The sequence below is a fragment of the Pipra filicauda genome, unplaced genomic scaffold (assembly GCF_003945595.2).
Source record: "Pipra filicauda isolate LSUMZ 115617 unplaced genomic scaffold, ASM394559v2 scaffold23_size5868930_pilon, whole genome shotgun sequence".
Classification (NCBI taxonomy): domain Eukaryota; kingdom Metazoa; phylum Chordata; class Aves; order Passeriformes; family Pipridae; genus Pipra; species Pipra filicauda.
The window spans coordinates 2,169,921-2,189,895 of NW_024104354.1; the positions used below are offsets into that span (position 1 = coordinate 2,169,921).

General features: G+C 40.0%; 1 protein-coding gene across 2 annotated transcripts; it reads left to right on the forward strand.

The window, feature by feature from the left end:
• Window positions 1–66: 66 nt before the first annotated feature.
• SLC18B1 (solute carrier family 18 member B1) lies at window positions 67–18,686 on the forward strand. 2 transcript variants are annotated; one of them, XM_027746671.2, is made up of 14 exons: window positions 69–192; window positions 660–799; window positions 1,856–1,951; window positions 3,595–3,668; window positions 4,440–4,587; window positions 7,413–7,569; window positions 9,002–9,138; window positions 10,891–10,992; window positions 11,980–12,071; window positions 13,036–13,131; window positions 14,836–14,910; window positions 16,370–16,463; window positions 16,561–16,607; window positions 17,847–18,686. In XM_027746671.2, the coding sequence occupies exons 1-14, from the start codon at window positions 147–149 to the stop codon at window positions 17,911–17,913; spliced, it is 1,371 nt and encodes a 456-aa protein (XP_027602472.1). In that variant the 5' UTR covers window positions 69–146; the 3' UTR covers window positions 17,914–18,686. The 2 variants fall into 2 exon arrangements, with proteins under 2 accessions (XP_027602473.1, XP_027602472.1); XM_027746672.2 differs by lacking the exon at window positions 16,561–16,607 and having other exon boundaries at window positions 67–192.
• The last annotated feature ends 1,289 nt before the right edge of the window (window positions 18,687–19,975 follow it).

The window sequence follows — 19,975 nt, forward strand, 5'->3', positions numbered from 1 at the left end:
CGGGCCGCTCCCGCGGGCCGGGCATGCTCAGTGCCGGCGGCCGGGCTGGCGCTGGCCCAGGTGCTCGGTCAGCCCGCGGCCGCTGTCAGGCGGGGCGGCGGGAGGTGCCGCACGGTGTGGCTGTGGCAGGCGGCCGCTCCGTCCCCATGGCCAGCCGGGCGGCGGACGGCGCGGGCAGCGAGCGGCCCCCAGGTGGGAGGCGGGGGCGCCCCGCGCTTGTCCGCCCGCACGGCCGGGCAGGGGGCAGCTGCTGCCCCGCGGGCTCCGCACGCCGCGGCCGGGACGGGAAAGGGAACGGGAGCGCAGGGGAGCGGAGCAGGTCCCTGCAGGGGCTGGACGCCGCCGTGCCGCGCTCCGCGGCTGTCCCGGTGGGGCAGAGCGCGCACCGCGTGGGGCCGGGCGCGTCCGCGATGGGCTGACGGGCGGGGGCCGGCCCGCACCGCACGGGATCGCACCGCACGCAGCGGGCAGGTCTCGTCCGCACGGCGAAGTCCGCGCTCCTGCACGAGGGAATTAAGCAGCACGGCTTGATTTAATTCTCAGAGCAGGAGGGGTAGAAGCTCTTTTTGTGCGGCGTTTAATTTTCCAACCCGATTTGTAATTTGTTCCCCTCTATCAGGGAGATGATACTTTGTTGTTATTTTATTTTATATTTCTAGATGGTGGTGTGTCAGAAGCACTTGGTGAGGAATCAAGAGGGTTTACCAGAGAACAGCTATTTACGCTGGCTGCGACAGCTTCTATAAACTTCAGTTCAATGTTATGCTACTCAATCCTGGGACCCTTTTTCCCTTCAGAGGTAAACAAACAACTTAGTCAGCTACTCTTTACACTACTTTTTTTCCTTGTCGACACTTTTAGAAGTATCTTGAACTCCATGGGACCTTTATGGTTGGCTGTAAGCTCTGAGTTAAGACTTTTCAATTGGGGGAACTCAGCGATAGCCTGATGCTGGTGTAGTTTGTGTGTGTATGATGGTGACCTGGATCCCGTCCGTGGACTAATCTTCCCTGTGACTACAGAGGTGACAGCAAAGTAATGATATGAGATAGAAGGTGGATTCTTGGAGAACTTGAAATAGTTCTTTGCTCAGTGTTGCGTAGAGCTGAGATTAAATTCTGCCAATGTCCTGACTTGCATTTCAGTGCTCTTACCACTCAATGACTTTATTTATATCTGCCTCTCTGTTAACTCAGGCTGGGCCATCCTTAACTGTGTTAACTTCCTGATCTAGCAACTTTAGGGAAAAAAAAAAAAAATCTCTGCTTATGTGGAGTGAATACAATGTTTAAATATAGGATGAAAAAACTGGTCACAGTGCCTTCGGAGCAGAAGTCCATTTCTCTCATGACCAAATTGTTCCCAAGTATTTAAAACAAAATGTTTTTTTGGTTTAAATATTCCTATGTACTGCTTGTGCCCAAGTAAATATACTTTGCCAACCGAAGTAAGTAAAGAAATCGGTGCTTGTTATAAGGAGGCATGTTACAGTGAAGGTAACAGATATCTCCATTTACTGTCCTCTCACCATGCAAAGGATCAAAGTTTTGTAGCTAGCACTGTCGCACACCAGTGCGCACTGTATAAAGTCTCTCCGCTTGTTCAGCAAATAACACATTTTTCCATTCACTGAGGAATGAACATGGTTTTTCTCTTAGTTACATATTAGAAGTGCAATATGTCTTTAAATTGCTGTGTTGTTTTACCTTTGTTTAACCCCTGCTGCCTTTGAAAAAGGAAATTGCTTTCTAACTGCATTAATAGACAATTAAAAAAATTAAATGTACAAAGCATAAATGTTTTTCACCTCAAAAATTTGACTACATCTTTACGTGGTTGTGATCTTTTTTTCCAGGCAGAAAAAAAAGGTGCCAGTAACACCATTGTTGGCCTGATTTTTGGATGTTTTGCTTTGTTCAATTTCTTGTCTTCTTTAATCTTGGGAAATTATGTAAGTATAATTGGAGCTGTAACTTATTTCTATTCTGACACAGGTTGATACATGAAGACAGTTCTTTAAGGCTGAGGAAGAAGATGTCTCTTCAGTAGCGTTCCTGCAGACTTATGTATGCACTAATTGGAGTCTGGCCAGTTAGTCTGAATCTGATCTAAGTCTTGTCAGTGCTTCTGTAGTTCTTGAGGTAGCGCAGGGCAACGGACATGTAGCTGTTTTGTTTCTCTGGTTAACTGTTCTGTTTGCTTTGTAATCTGAGTAATTTGATGGTCAGTTCTGCTTTCTGTTACCTCCTTTCCCCTATCCCCCATTTTATTTGTTGCACTTGTATGTTCTGTTTGCCTTTGGCAACATTCTTAAGGTGTTTTGTTTTTGTTTTTTTTTCTTTAGTTAACTACGCCCCTTCTTCTTTTCTGGTATGTTGTCTTTTTTTTTTCTCTGCTGCTTAACTCAGTTTCCCCTTCAACTTCATTATGTAGTAATACGAGATAAATGTCTCCAGTTCTTGCAACTTGAGTTTTCCCACAGATTCAGGATTTTTCTCATGTTGGAGAAATTACAAATAAATTATATAACTGTTTGTTTATGTGCTGGAGCACTGCTGTCTATGCATTATTGGCTAGGGCTGCTCAGGATCATACCCTAAGCTGGGGCTGCTGCAGAGTTTGGCTGGGCAGCCTCTTTGCTGACCCTATGGTGAGTGCTTTTCTCTGGTGGTGAGGTGGCTCATCAAAGTGTCACCCAAGTGCCATTTGTAAGTCCAAGTCTTGGTGCCTGTGACGGCATTCAGCTGTGGCACAACCCCTCACTAAGTACTTTACAGGGGAGAGAGCGAGCGTGCCATCCTCACTGCAGACAGCTGAAGTGAGCATCAATAGACATAGACAGTGGAGCAATCAGAGATCCTGAGGGTTATAATGAAACTCAGCAAAATATGGGCTTTAGTAATAATGGCTGAAAGGCAGGGACTTTGTCCAGGTCTGGAAAAAAAAGGAGTCTGAAGTACCTGCTGCCCTTAGGGGAAGTTGCAGCATGTAATTAGAAGTTCAAATGTACTTTGTTATGGAAGTGAGTTAGCTTTATGGCATACCTCCTATCGTCCTTCACTCTACTGGATAGAGTGTAAAATGAAGAAAGGTGGGGTCCTTTCCCTGATTGTGAATGGGGAAGCCTGAAGCTACTGTACTTCCCATGCCAAAGCTTTGTGGTATTAAAAGTAGTGATAAATTTGCTTTAAAATCAGCTTCCATTGACTCCTCAACCATATACGTGACAGGTATTGCTGGCCTTCCCTCAGTGATGGTGCTGAAGCAGGAATGTATTACTTTGTGTTTGTTTATAGTGAGGACTGCTGCTGTAACCTGCTGCTCTGCAGAAGCTGCAGCATGCTGCTGCGACATAGTTAATTGCAGCATTGTCTTACCATTCTGAAAACTGGATTAAGTCACTTAACCGTTCAGAGTACTGTTAGGTTCAGTATTGCATAAAGGTACACCAGCAGAAGCAGTATCTCCAGATCTTTTAGTTACACGTGCTATAAAGTGCCCATAGTGTTTGATTTCTTAATAGTAACTTACGTTGGAAGATTTTTGATCTTTCCTTGAAGTACTAATATGTAAAAAATGGTACTTAATTTACAGCTTACACACATTGGAGCAAAATTCATGTTTGTGGCAGGGATATTTGTCTCAGGATGTGTGACCATTCTGTTTGGGTGAGTAATTTTTGTTGCATTTGTCTTCTAATCATTTTCATCCATATGAAAAGATGAACACAAAACCAAACTAGAAAATCTTGGGCATCTTTTGTGTGTTGGTTAGGTCACCTAACTTTTTACATCTTTAGTTTTTATCTTCCCCTTGTAAAGCAGAATGAACACTTCTCCCTTTCAGTAGGTTTCAAAGTCTGTTTACTACTTTGAAAACAGAGGAGGAAGGTTCATATATTTAAATAACTACTGTAGTTCATGAATAGTGAGAAGCCTGTCAAAATGCAGCAAAAAGGGAACTATTTCTACATAACGTTTTAATTTTTTTTTCCTGAAAATATTGAGTGCAAATGGGAAGCTTTACCTGGCAGGTGAAGAGGCTGTCACTCATTTTAGCAAAATAAATGTTTTATTAGCAAGGTAAGAATCTTTTCTTAGGTAGCTGTAACACATTGCATCAGACTGCTTGCACAGGTGATTGGAAAAGCTGTAAAATACAACAGAAGATGGCATTGGAGTTTTTCAGAAGTTAGGTTTTCCATGTTTTTTCCACTGCCAGACCAAGGGGAAAAGGAGAAAGCGGCCAGAAAGAAGTTGGTAGAGTTTCAATGACTTCAGCGATGCGATTCAAAAATATGTCACAATAGAAAGCATTAACTGTCTTGTAGCTGTGTCCTTTAATGAGTAAGAAATGATGCTCCAGGGCCCTTAGTAGATGACTCCTTGCATCCTGAGAGAGCTCCATTTACTGTTGGGAATTTTTTTTTTTTTTTTCAGAATGCTGGACAAGGTGCCAAGTGGACCAATGTTCATTAGTTTTTGCTTTTTAGTAAGAGCAATTGATGCAATAGGTTTTGCAGCAGCAATGACAGCATCGTTTTCAATCCTTGCAAAGGCGTTTCCCACTAACATAGCTACTGTCCTGGTAAGTGCAAAAAACAGTGTTAGAGCTGAGTACCTGCAATATGATAAATTGCCAGTGGGCAGCCTAAAACCAGGAGGAGAAAATCTGTTGTCTCATGTGCAGGTTTATTTGAAGTCACCACGTACTTTGTTTGCAATCTAGAATCACAGTCCTAGAACAAGTATAGACTTTAGCATAACTCCAATTAGGTGTAAATTAGGCGGTATATATTAGTTGCTTGTGCTTTGAGGACAGCTGACCACTGATGTCAGTATTTACCTCTTCAGTTGAAATCAGACTAATAAAATGCTAATACAGCTTTTAGTGACTACTTCTACATGGATAGTAAGAATCCATGTGGATTGATTACAAAAATTGATAAATTCATTCAAATAGTGTTGATTTAAATGCCTGAAAGATGCAAAACTGGAAACAATTTTGGCTTCATTTTTCTAGTCTATTGATAAAAGTTATGTATGAGAAGATGAGAGCTAGAACTTCTTGAACTCCAGAGGGGAGTATTTCTGCTCATCAATGATTCATTTCAACCTGAGATATTACCCTTATTTAGTTAGGTTTTTATGGTGTTAGGAAGAAAAATTTTGTATTTAATAAAATGCTGCTTTCTCTTTTTCAATAAATTCTGGTTTCAGTTCAAATATAGACTGACAGAAATAACTAGATTAAATTTTAATGAGTAAACAAATGTTGAGAACTTACTTAAGAGCATTAAATAAAATTGGAAAAGTTGATGGTTTTATTAAAACTGTTGTTAAGCTGTATAATTACTTCTGTAAGTAAATATCTATAAGAATATGTCCTCCTAACTAAAAAAAACCCTGCTAAATTGTATCAGCAGTAATCAGCTAGCATTTTCTTTGGAAAGCAGTTTGTATATTCTAATCATGTTTTGGATTTATTCAGTCAATAAGATTAAGGTTTCCTGTTTGCAAATTTTAAGATGTAATTTAAATAGGTAAGTAATGTTGACTTAAAGGGACTTAGCTATTCATCTTATAATCAGAATTAAAAAGTAATGAAATTCTGTTGTGGCAGCACAGTAACCGTGATATGTGGCTGAAAACGGTATGTGGTGATGAAGGTCATCTCAAGACCCCAATTAGAAATGCTACACAGCTCTGGCTTGGCAGCTACCTTTGTTTAAAATCTAGGAAGGGTTCTGTAAGAAGACAGATGACTTCTAAATGTTGGTCTGTTTACCATATTTTGTGTCTTGTTCTGCATGAGAATGAAATATCTTAAAATTCATTTATTTAGACATACTGTCCTTAAATGGACATGATGGAGAGTTCTTGTAACTCTGAGCTCTGAGGCAGGAGGCAGAAAAAAGAGCTCATGGTTTGAAGCAAGACACATCTTAGAGTAAAATTGTAAAGCCTGGGGGACTGGATGAGATATTTTTAGCCTTGCTTTTCATAGCCCTTCTTGATAGTGGTAGATACTGAAAAGCACTTCCTCTCCTTACCATTTTGGTATCAGTTTTCAGCCTACCTTTACTCCTTTGGTACCCTAGAGAATGTATGGGGAAGTTATTAAATATAGACACATCAGCCTTGTTGAAGTGGGAAGTTGAGCATGTGTCAACATGATCCCTCTGCTGGAGGAGGTATGGACTTCAGAACATAAGCAATCTCACTTTTCTTATGGAATCAGGTTTATCTTGTCCTCTAATCTGTACTAATGCAATGTCTCAGCTTCCCCTCCATCCCCGCCTCATTAATTTAGAATGTCTAAATGATGTACATCCTGATAAGAACTAAAATCTCGAAAATCAAATCAACCATTTTTTATGGTTGATGAGCAACACAAGTGAAAGCATTATTTGGTTACAGTTGTGTTAACAGCTATTCCACATGTCAGAATTTACCAAAATGTCTCAAATCTATCTGGAAATTTTGAAACTTACTAGTCATAGGTTGTTACTAGTTATTTCCTTTGCTGGGAAAACAAAAGGCTGCAACCCTAGGCTGACCTAGGGTAAAGAACTTGGCTGTTGCTGACTGTGCCTGGTTTTGGGCCATTTGACCACTCTGACTTGTATCAGTAAAATTAAAGATGAGGATGAGTACCTATACTATCTTTCTGGGTTCTAGAGGTTATCAAAACTTTAGCTGTAAGCAATTATTACCACCAGCTGTTACTGGTGGTCTAAGTGTTGATTAATCAAGTGTTGAGGCAGATGTTAACGGTGACTTGTAACACGAGGTAAGTATAATTTATTATTGTCCATTTACAAATTAGTATCTTAATAAAAAGGTACCAGATTATTAAATTATAGCCAAAACAAATCTGAAATTCCCCATTGCAATTTCATTATTATTTCCTACCCCTAAGGAGTGAATCGAAACAGTTATGAAGAGAAAGCTTTAACTTGGCACATGCACTTCATCCCATGAGATAATGACCCATCTGAATAGGTTTGTTTGGATCCTTCCCTTCACGCTGGAGTGTAATGGCAGGTGGGAGAGATATTTCGTTTAGCTTAAGTTTTCCTGCAGATACTCTCTGCCACTAGAGCATTCGCCTTGCCTCAGGACTGGGATCTGTTAGGTAACAGCAGAGTGGTGAATACTGCAGTTCAGGTGGTTCTCTGTAGTGAACCAAAAGAGGTCATGGCTGTCACACAGATAACTGTGAAATCCCTTTCACTGTTCCACCTTGTGAAGGTCACTACTAGCTGTTGTCCTTAGTGATGTAGTGTCTTTTTACTTTTCACTAGCCTGCCTAGGTTGTGCTGCCCCTTAGACAGATGGCTTGCTTTTTATCATTGCATCATATTTGCTCCACATACTGACTTCCTTTTTGCTTACCTTTTCATCCTTTAGGGCAGCCTTGAAATTTTTTCAGGACTCGGAATGGTGCTGGGCCCACCTTTAGGTGGTTTTTTGTATCAATCATTTGGTTATGAGGTCCCTTTCATTACTCTGGGATGTATAGTGTTGGTTTTCGTGCCTATGAATATGTGCATATTGCCAAAATATGGTAAGCATCCTTCTACCTGCCTCCTTCACTCACCTTTATTTTTCATGTATTTAAGTATCTTTAAAGCGTATCAGCTTCTGGAGTCTGATCCAAGTCAGAGGGCGAAGCTCCGGTTGAATTAGCTGATCGTCTTCATCAGGCCCATGTTTTAATGCTAACCTAAATGCATGTGTACAGATGGCCTGGAATGAATGCAACTCCTCATCCCTATTTCTGCAAACACTAAGAACTCTATGGAAGTGAACTGAGATATACTTTTGTTTTCTTTTGACTTCTTGGCTTCAGGGCTCATAAAGGACCAATTGCGTCTGCTTCATATAGGTTTGTCGTTGCAGCTAGTTGAAGAAAACCTGGAGATAGATTTTGCCTAAAACAAGAGAACTTGACAGTGTGTGTGGGGAAGCTAATTACAGGGAGAAAAAAAGAAGTTATTTGTACCAAATTATACAAGATCTGATTAACATGAAAGACTATTAAATTTAATAAATGAGGTGTTTAATGAAGTGCTGGAGGTCATGTAAATTTGACTAAATTTTATATGGTCCTGCTTGGACAGAAAACTAACTTAAAGATGTCTTCATACAAGATTGTAATTGCAAGGTTACAGTTCCATTATTCTTTTCTAGAGAAAAGAAAATGTAACTTTAAAATGCTTCTTTAAAAAATTGTGTATATTGGCTTTTAGAAGAAACTTGCAGTGATAAACCATATGCTGCTACTGCTGGCTTTCCCCCTGACCTCCCCAAGCTCTGAAGTTGTCTGGAGTCATGATATTACTGGCCAATTTGAAACGATGTTAAATAAATGTTAGCTCTGAGGTGGTGGATGCCAGTATTTGAACTTTTAGTTCTAATGTTTATTTTGAGACCACATTCAACTGTTAAAGGAGAAACAGCATCAGGAAAGAAGCCTGACGTAGAAGTACCATGTAACGATGATATCTGAAAGAAGTTTCCTGGAGTACAAACTGAACATATAGGAGACCCAAACACCTAGTTGCTTAAAAAGTCTGGAAGATCTCAACTGATAAATAACAATCTTTTAATCTTACTTTTAAACCGTGTTTCTTTGTTTGGATATGAATTGTTCATGTATGCGTGCATGTTGAGACATACCCGTAAGAATTTCACTGTGTATGTACTAGCAGAGAAGTAACTGTTTTTACACATAATTGGCGTAGTACATGCTTTTGTTCTTTTCAAGTTGGGGATTTGCAGTGTTGGAATCTAAATTGTGCACTTTTCTTCTTCACTACGAAATTAGGTTTTTTACTATAAAAATAGTATAGTGCATAGTAATCTACTATTGACTTTCATTTGTTATGAAAACAGGAGTAATAGGACTAGAAAAAGAGAAATACTGATTTCTATAGCAAAAAGATCAGTCACGAGCTTATGATAATGCAATTTTCCCCCCTTTTCTATTGAAACAGATTCAATCCCTAGCAAGGAATCCTTTTGGAAGCTTATACGTCTACCAAAAGTCTTAGTACTCTGTCTCACTATATTTTCTCTAAGTGCATGTTTGGGCTTTTTGGATCCCACAATGTCTCTATTTATTCTAAAGAAGGTAAGTCCTGCTAACATGCAGTGAACTCTTGAGTTGCTAAACAGTAAGTAACTGTTATAAATGTGGCTTAAATATCCAAAACAAAATTGAGCTTTATCCAATTACACTGCGTTAATTAACTGTTAATAGTATGATTTCCAAATAACTTGATTTCCACGGTACTGACAAGTCAATTTCCATTGACAGTGTCTCATCCTGCTGGATCTTGGTAACTTTGAGAACAAGGAAATGTAAGGCCTTTAAAAATGTGTTTTTTCCACGTAATTGGCTTTCAACAGCAAAGTACCTTCTCTGAATAGGGCACAGCAGCTGGTTTTGTAAGCAAGGGACTTTTTCTTCCTTCCTGAAATAAAATTCTTGAAAATTGCCACAGTCACTGACAGTGTTACATCTCTTGATGTGAACACTTGTTTTCCACAAAGTGGTGTCGCAGCTTTGCATTCTCTTACAGCAATCCTAAAATTAAACTGTTTACAACTATGTAGTTGCCAGCTGACTTAAGTCATTCATTAAAAAGGCAAATGACATTTTATTTATTTATTTATTATTTATTTTAATACTTATTTGTTTCCTACTTGATTTATTTATTTTTCCCTGTGGCGTTTAAGGTAATGGATTTGAAGTAAGTAGTTCCTCTGTGAAATTAAGCAATGCTCTTTGAGTGCTTTATTTATTGTTTTTCTAAGGGATAGTGTTTCACAGGTGGTTGTGCTCCTACTTTTTTCCTGTCTAGTACTGTACTTAGAGCACTCATCTGGGGTGAAGGCGACTTGGTGCTAACTGCTTTCATCAGTGGAGATGTGAATGTACATCTTCCATTACCCAGGAGGGGTCTGTAATTATCCCACTGTAGAATACTGTGTGCTTCTGTGGCTCTTCTGCTTTCCTTCTCTACTGTGCTAACAGATACTTGCTGTGAAAGGGCTATAGCCTTCTTGGCAGATGTTCTAACCACTGAATTAGAGTTATTATCATGTAGTTGCATATGGCAAGGAAATAACGAATATTTATTTAGTCAATGCCACATGAAACATCTTGGAATACCTTCTAACTGTTAGTCAAGGCACTCATTTGAGAGACTGGCATGCTTTTGGTTCATTACACATTTTGTTTCGGTACAGAAATGTGTCTCTGCATTAGGAAAATGTAAACCTCAGGGTGTTTGCAAAAGAACTCTTATTCATTCTCATAAAAATCATCCTCTGGTGGAAAAGTTGGAGCTGAGTTTTATAGCACTATTTACTTTTAAGATGCACTGATTAACAGTGGGTGGCTACAGTATTATGCTTTTCTAAATGCAAATCAAACTGAAGATTGGAGAAGTAAAGACTAAATCCATCTAAATTTCAGTGTCTGAAGTGTCTGTTTCAAATGTGTCAGATAGTAATGTTAGAAACCAGCGTGCTGTTGTAGGAGGCATAGCACAGTGTTTCGTCCTGTATATATATAAAGCATTATATTATATATATATTTATATATATATATATATAAAGCATTATTTAGGCTTTATATGAGTACAGTTGTGTCAGGTGTTTCTACCACTCCATGCTTAAAAGTGTTGCCGAAAGCAATGAAGCTGAAGCTCTGTTGATGACTTCAAATATTTGAAAAACCTCTGTATGGTATCAGTAAAATGCTTAAAATCATGCATTTCAGTATTTTGAACTAAAATATAATTCTTGAATTGTCCTCTAATAAATGTAGCATATATGGTTTGTTTTGGTTTTTTGTTTTGTTTATTCCTTTCCATAGTTCAAGCTCCCAGCTGGTTATGTGGGCTTGGTGTTCCTTGGTTTGGCACTCTCATACTCCTTGTCTTCTCCTCTCCTTGGACTTGTAAGCGACAAACTGCCAGTGAGTACTGTTAGGTAAAGATGGAGGACTTCCCATATTGAAGCAATGGATGTAGGTCTGGTCCTGTGAAGGGATCTGCCTTTCAAGATCTTGCGCATGGACCCATTACTGCCAAGTGGAAGGTCTCTTTTGCAAGGCCCAGGTAATTTAGGAATGTCCAATGCAGTAAAGGACATTGGACAAGCGGTTGAAGTGTGCTGAGCTTTTCTGGTGGACCGAGCACAAACTGTTTCCAGACAATATGGAATAGAGAGTGGGAAAATATGTCGCAGTTACCCCTGCTTTTGACCACATCTAATTGTATTAGCTTTTGAGAAGAGGATTAAAGGTGTTCTGGTTATCTGTATTGATTTTATCTCTTAAAAAGTTTAATATCCAAATTAGATCAGCACACTGGCTGGCTATAGTCCTTTAGCTCTTGAGAGCACCATAGAAAGAGACTTTGACAGTGATACGCCTAAAACTGCCTAGTTGAGAGGCACCGCAAATGGATCAAGAAAACCTACACTTTGAATGCTGTGCGTGAAGCACAGTGACAGTTTTCTGACACTGTGTTTTCTGACACTTTGTTTTCCTGACACAAAGTAATAATGGCCTTTCTACATGAGAATTACACAGAATCATAGAATGGCCTGGGTTGGAAGGAACCTTTAGGAGCAATGCTACATGATATTTCTTGTATTAAAGAAGAGTGAGACCTAAAATACTTTGCTAACAGAGAAGCACTATTGGTCAGTATCATAAAGAAATCTCTGTATTAAGCAGCTGCTGCCAGTGATTGCACTGGCGGTGAGGAAGCATGGATTCACTATTTCTTGATGGTGTTTAGAATTGGCAGAGAAAATTGAATTCCCATTTTGTCTGTAGTGATGGTCTCTACAGGAGTTGTACTTTTCAGATGAAGATTTAGAGCAGGAATATTAGGAAAGACAAAATAGCTACATTAGGAATTCACAAATTTTAAATTGCATACCTTGTCTTTCACAGTACATCAGGAAGTGGCTGCTGATAGCTGGAGGCTTACTGACAGCACTATCCTTTTTCATGTTAGGACCTGCTCCAGTGTTGCACATTGAAAGGTAATAACTGCCTCTTCTCGAGCCTGCCCCCTTATGTGATGTTTTCAGCCATGTCATGTGTGTCCTCAAGTTTATAATTAGCACCTCTGACCATGAAACAGTTTTATTTTAATGTCTAACATAAGACTGAGTGTAAAGCAGTGAAAGCATCTGAAAATGGAGATTTTACAGCTTCATAAATAGATCCTTTTCCTTTGTTTTTTTACTGTTACTGTGCTCATAATGATTTTTTCTCTCTATGTATAGCTTACTGAGGAAAGTGCCAGATTATAGTTTTGTCTTCAGCTAGCTAAGTAAAGGCAATGTCCATTGCACCTGAATGCTGTACTGCCATATCTCTCTGAGTTAATTCACAACAAAACACGCTGCTACATTTACAAAACAACTGTACAGTCTTTTGGCCCTAGGTCAGATACTGTGTTAAAGATGATAGGCTTGTTAATGTGTAGAATTCCTCCTAGGTTTCTAATTTTTAAAGAAGATTATATATTGAAACTGGTGAGGTGACATGTTTGAGCTGGTGAGAAAAAGAAATTAGTGATGTCTTCAATATTCTTTAGCTAAGTATATTTGCTTATAATATACTAGGCTACAAAATTTTAGCTTCAAAATCCTTCACTTCTGCAACAAACCAAGTCTGGAGCTTGGACAGATGCATTATTGAGTTAAGCTCATCTCTCGACCTCTTCTCTATGTGCTCCTCGTTAAATCAACTTAAGATTTTTAACTTATCAACAAAACTCCTTTTGATAAGAAAATATGTAATTTGAGCACAGGTTCTTCACATTCTTTTAAAAAGTCCTTTTTTAAAGCAAAGAACTGTATTTTTCAAGTCTTAGTATTGGCTTCAAGAAACATAGTTTGCTGATCAATCGTGGAGTGCTGACATAACAGCCTTCAGTCAAATGGAGTCCTTTGAAAAGAGTTTTAAGCAGCTAACTTCTTTTAAATGCTTCTTTTTCAGTCAGCTGTGGATGTTTGTGCTAGTGCTGGTTTTGATTGGCTTTTCCATTGGCATGAGTGCTATTCCAGTGTTTCCAGAGATACTGCAATGTGCGTAGTAAGTAACTTGGTCCAACCCATCTTTCATGCTACTGGCAGTAGGAAAATGCAACTATTTTTCAGGGGTGTTACACTCTGGATTTTAAGCCATAAACTGCCCAGAGCGGTTACATATTATTTAAGACTTTTTAAGCCTTTTGGTTCGTTATAACCTTGCATTTGTGTCTGGAGAAAGAGCCGCGCACACTTGTCTAAGAGAAATTTTTTTTAATTTGGCGAGAAAAATAAGACATTTTGGCAAAGGGTTTTACATATAACGGGTAACATATAACTGAAGAAAAGCATTTTACTAAAACACCCAGCACAAAGACCCATTCAACAGAAAACACCCCCTATAAATAAGCAATATACCAGCTTTAGTAAACCACAATTCATTTGTTTTAAGTTACCCACAAGAGAAGGAAAAGAGTAAAAGAAGACTGATGAAAAGCATAAAGAAAGAGAGAAGAAAGAAGGAAGGAGAAAGAGGAAAGGAAAAATGGTTACCAACAAGATTCGATGATTCACATGGTGCAGGCAGCAGGAGAGAAGAGAGAGAGAGAGCTCACAAGGAGTCTCATGTATTTATAGAGTTCAGTTTTCTCTCCCAGGTGGGATATCCAGTCAGTGCCTTCCAGGCCAGAGTGAGGTGTGCTATAGCCAGTCACAGGCTCCAGGGGTGTGGTGTCAATGGGCTACGGGGCAGGTCTGCCTTGACTGACAGCCCAGCTACAGGGCCTTCAGTGATGCCGTGTGCTCTGCATAGGCTCAGCCATGTTGGCTGCAGCCTTCTGGCTCTGCCATGTGCTCTCAGGGACCTGGCCCTCTTAGCTGCAGGCCGTGTGCTCTCAGCAGGCTTTATGTGATAAGACAGGCCTTACCTTGTACCTGCAGGTCTAGGCCCAGCCCTTCCCACAGACACGCACACACACACAGTGAGATGGTTCTGACCCATATCAATAGTTCAGTGAGATTTGGATCCCGTATCTCACAAGGGGTGAATATGAAGTGTGGCTTTTTTACCCCTCTTTGAGACAAAGGCAGCTAGTAACACTTGAATGCTTCCACTACTCCCTTATCTTAGTTTTTTCTGAATATCCTAGTCATTATACTCCCAATATAGCTTTGTAAATGTGTACCTCAGTACTAGGAACACACTGAAGTCCATCAGACTTTGGGTCTTATAGCATCTGGTGAACCTGTGTGTGATTTCATATACATTAGATTATTTCATCTTCTGAGGACTACTAATAGCAAGCAGCTTACACTGGATTTTCAAACTGTATTGGCTCTTACAGCTGCACCTGCAAGAGTCGTATGTGCTCAAAGTACAAGGTCCGTGTTGTGGCTTGGCAGTAATGACCTAGAAGGGTCTTGATTTACTCTTATTACTGTGTTCCTTTTGGAACAAGGTATTTTCTTCTTAAAAGCCAGCTGTCACTGTTTTACACTTGCCGTATGAAACATGGGGAATGAGTGTGATGTTGTGATGTTAGTGATTTTACTTGGAAGAAATTAGAGAGAAGGAGTAGCACTGCAATCCTCCAGAGAGGCAGCAAGGAAGAAAGTACTGGGTAAACAGACATTCTACTATGCACTTTGGATTGTTAACTAGTTATGTAGTGCGCAAATTAAAAGGAGGGGAAAAACTCCATAAGGAAAGGCTATAGACTGAGACACAATAATGTGTTGTACTACTCTTAACTGGTCTGTCTTTCTGCAGTGAGAATGGATTTGAAGAAGGTCTTAGTCTGCTGGGACTTGTGTCTGGACTCTTCAATGCCATGTGGTCCCTTGGGTATGTATACACCTTTTTGTAACCTAGGAGAGTTTGGTTGTTCTACACTATTGCCACACAAAACCTGGCTACATTATAACCAGAAGTCTTGCCTTGTAGCCATTATGTTGACCTTGATTCAAAAGTTTCTTGCTAGGCAGGTGACTAGTGGGCATGTTAAAATAAAGCTTTTTACCCAACAAAGGGTAAAACTGGTTTTGACAAGATCCTGAACTTGTCTTCCTTGAAATGTATTGTCCTGCATATCAAAAAACTGCAGTGATTAAGTGGATGTTTGCTTGCACTTCTGTGTGATCATTTTTCTTGTCATTTAATGCTCAGTACAGAGAGATCTGGACCCTAATTTTTCACAAAGCTGTGTCCACCCACATGAGGTGAGCTAGAAGGTCCCTGCTCCTGACTAATTCTGCTTTCCATTTTCCACATTTCCTCCTTTTGTATGTGATAGGGTAGAATCTTCTCTTTTTTTTCAGCCTCAGCAATTATTTAAGGTCTGTGTTTTTGTAACTTAGCAGAATGTGTCTGTATTTATTAGTCAGTGGTCATCAACACAGAAATGAATGAAAGGTGCTACTGGCTGAGTGACCCTTCAGAGTTGTCACTCAGTGGGAAGTGATAGAGTGCCCCTATTGACAGCCACTTCCAGGATATTTTCATCTGTCCTGGTAGTCCTCAGTGGCTGTGAGTTTGTTTCAGGGGCACAAATTTACACCATTTTTTACAAGCTCTAGCTGTCCAGATGTCATATTTATTTGGCATAGGATTCAGTACAGACATAGGTACTATAAAGTTACAAAACCTCAGTTTTATGCTGTTATCAAGCCCAGTTTTATAATGTAACTTTCTTCCAGGAAATCTCTCCAGTTTTACACAGTTTTGTCCCTTTTGTAGTGAGAGACCGTATCACTTAAGACCTTTCATAAAGGGACAGCAGCTGCATAACCTTTCATGGCATTTTTAGACAGGCATTAAAGGTGCAGGGCAGTTAAGATACAGCTCAACCTTGCAGTGACCATGTCTGTCACAATGTGCCTCCCCACCTGCCTATATTCACTAGTTCTTTGTCTTGAAGTTTGGAAGCTTTGTGTTTTGAGGGATCAGACTTTTAATTTCTCTTATGATAGAATTGATCAGTGTAGATGTTCTGATAGAACGTGGTCTTCAATGGGTTCTCTCTGCTGAAGAAGACTGCATTCAACTTTCTGATGTGGATCCTGTTTCCAGCTGAGGAGGTGACTAGACAGATTTACTGGGGAAATCAAAGAATTTACTTTGGAAAACAAAGAATTAATATTTACTGTGGGTAATAGGGAAGTTAGATCTGTGGAAGACAATTTCTTTGTTGACAAAAGTGAGAGAGTCTGTAAAGGCCACAAAACACAATAAAACAGTTCTCTGAGAATATGAGATGTTATCTTTTTTGTTTGGGATGCAAATACCTGATTTTTGTTTGTTACAGAGCATTTGCAGGTCCCATTCTGGGAGGATTTCTAAATGAAAAGCTGGGTTTTGAATGGGCCGCAGCCATCCAGGGAGGATGGGCACTGTTAAGTGTAAGTAGTAACACATTTTTTGTTTTATATCTATTGCAGTTACAAGCTATTGGATAAGGTTGTTATTATTATTTCAATTATAACTGTTTCCTCAAAGGGCCTTGCTACTGGAATATTCTATATCATTGAGGCAACAAGGAAAAGGTATGCTGAGATATTTATTCTTTATTTTACTTGCAGTCATATAAAGCAAACCTTTGAAATCTGTGCTTCCATTTTTTCCTCACTACCAACCTGATAATGAATGATGAGTAGTAAAAATACTGCTTAAATTATTTGTCTGTATGGTTTCCTAAATCCCTGCTGACCTAAACAGACACATAAACAGGGCAATGCTTATTCTATACAAGCAGCAGGACCATGACATTAATGAGCAAACCCTACTGATGTTTCCTCCAGAAGGGTGTCTGTGAGCTGGAGTTGGTTGGATGGTCATGTGCAGAGAATAGTGGTCAGTGGCTCAGTGTCCTGGTGGAGATCAGTGAAGAGTGGTGTCCCTCAGGGGTCTGCCTTGGGACCAGTGCTATTTAGTATCTTAAACAACAACGTAGATAATAGGATTGAGTGCACCTTTAGCAGATTTTCAGATGACTTCAAGCTGAGTGCTGCAGCTGACATACCTGAAGGATGGTGTGCCATCCAGAGGGACCTGGACAATCACAAGGGTGATTTTTCCCCTCCACCCCACTTTTCTGAGACCCCACTTAGAGTACTGCATCCAGCTCTGGGGCCCTCAGCATGGGAAAGATATGGACCTGTTGGAACAGGTCCAGAGGAGAACCAGAAAAAGGATCAAAGGGCTGGAACATCTCTTCTGTGAGGAAAGGCTGAGGGATTTGGAGTTGTTCAACCTGCAAAAGAAGGAGCTCTGGGGAGAACATATTGCAGCCTTTCAGTACTTAAAGGGAGCTTACAAGAAAGATGGGGACAAACTTTTTAGTAGGGCCTGTAGTGATAGGACAAATGGTTTTAAACTTAAAGAAAGTAGGTTCAGACTAGGTATGAGGAAAAAATTTTTACAGTGAGGGTAGTAAAACTCTGAACCAGGTTGTCCAGAGAGGTAGTGGATGTTTCATCCCTGGAAACATTCAAGACCAAGTTGGACATGGCTCTGAGCAACCTGATCTAGTTGAAGATATTACTGCCCATAGCAGGGTGGTTAGACTAGCTGACCTTTAAAGGTCGCTTTCAGTACAAACCATTATATGATAGTATGAATGAATAGTACATGGTTGGGTGCAATAGCAGGGAATCAAATCCAGTGATTCACATAGCTCTTTGCATGTAATATGCTTTTTTGCTTTTAATGCTGATATTGCATAGAAGTGTCTATAGAATATGCAACCTGTGTTTTCTCTCCTGTTCTTTTCCTTATGCAAACAGTTCCAGCCTGCAAAATTCTCCTGGTAATAATGAAGAAAGAACTCATCTCATGGGCAGTGAAACATAGCCAGACATACTTTTAATTCTCTGTTTACTATTGTGGTTTAACCTAGTATTGAGGTGACTGGACTTAAGAGTGCTTCATTATTCTGGAGCTGTGACATGATCCCTTATTGAACGACCAGTTGTGGTTTAGTTGTAGCTGCATTACTGTTTTGAAACACTAAACACTGACTGCCTTTCTTTTGGAAGTTCTCATAAGTGATGACTAACCCTCAGCTGTCAGCCTGTTTAATTGTGTTCCATGTACAGTGCACCGCTGTATGTGAAGAGACATGTTTTCAAATATCTGGTTTCTATACTTGTGTGTGCTGTGCATTATTCTTCGATAAAGGTCCTATTTTGCTACCATGATTTTCTGTACCTTTTTAAGGGAAGTTCATTATCTTGTAATACTGTAACTGATAACATAAAATGTTGAGACAGAATTTGAAATTATAAAGCATTACAAAGCACAATATTATTTTCAATAAAGCAACTTTTTTCCTAAGTTTTGTAAATTTTCTTAGAAAACCAAAGTCCAAAAGACTTTTTGTCTACCAGTATGTGTATTATCTTGAGAGTGCCTGAAGATAGGAGGCAAAAGTAATGAAGAGAAGAATTGCCATGTCTACACAGAACCAACTGATCTTCAATCCTGGAGGAGATTTGGCATCTTCTGTATATGTGTGCATACACACATGGACAGATATATGTATGTTTGTATTATATATGAAGACTCAGCTTGGTGTGTGTGAGATTTATATTGCTAATAAATCCTACCTGGAATGTTTGTACTAATTGCTTCTGCAACAGCAAATCTATCAAGAGTCTAGGGCTACTAAGGGAAAAAAAACATCTTCACCTCCTCCAGATGCTTGGCAAAAGAAACTCAAGGGGAACTGAGACAAGGACATACCTGGTAAACTCTCACTAGACTTCTTGACTTTGGTTGTGGCAAAAGTCTTTTAATTTGTCCTTGAGCTCATAACTCACTGGAAAGGGTACTGGAAGGGATTCTCTGTGGTACCCTTTTTCCATGAATAAGAAAAGTGGTCTGTCTCGCAATTTCCAATCAGTTTCTCTTATAAGTAGTTACTGGATTTTACATGAGAAATAATTCTTTCTCTGCCAGCGCTCTTTGGGACTAGCAAGAACAACTGCTCTAGTAGCCAGCTGTGAAACATCAGGGTATGAAAGGGCAGGCTTCCCCTAGGAACATCCTGTCAATATCTTTCTTTCCTTTTTGTATCAGGTGTTAGACTTTACTGAAATGAGGAGTGTACCCCTCAAGTTTTTATGAAATGCTGACCATGCCAGTGCTGATGATAAGCCAGGTGAGAAGGAGCTGAGAGAACTAGTTAGGCACAAGGGGCACAAGATACAGATCTATAGACATGAGACTTAATTAGCTTGTTTTGTGCAATGACTTGTTCACTTACCTCGTGTACTGTTAGGACTTCAGGGTGCCCAGGATTACCAGAAGAAACACAAATGTCATTGAAAGTAATGAGTTGTCCTGCTGCGTGTGAAAACTTCACCAGAGCACCAGTAGAAACTAGGCAGGCTTAACTAACTCCTCTAACTTCCTGGCAACATATCTTCTCCCTTGTTCATTCTTTCATGGGCACAATGGAGACAAAAGAAACATGAAAGGGAATCCTGATTTCCAAGTTTTTTGCCTTGTGAAATAATTCATAAGCATGTTCTCTTACTATGATTACCCAAAGGTCCTGGAACAATAGTTAAAGTAGGGCAGTCGGGTCTTCTATAGGAAGCTAAGCAACTCTCTGACTAGTGCTGTGCTTGTCTCATTCAGTGGCAGGTCTAAATACCCACCTGTCATTACCCACACAGTTGTACAAGCTGTGAAGCTGTGATGAGTGGGAACTGTGCCAGGTATAGCCAAACTACAACCAGCTAGACCAGAGCAGCCCTGAGCAGGAGTGGCACAGGTAGTGCCTATGTGGTGGTGCTGAGCTTGGAGTTACCTGCTTGCCTCTCGGAGCCCTGCCTGCTCCCTACGCCCTTCAGTTTCTATAGGAAAGTATGCGTGCTGGTCTCTGCTGAGATTTCCCAAACTGTTTTCC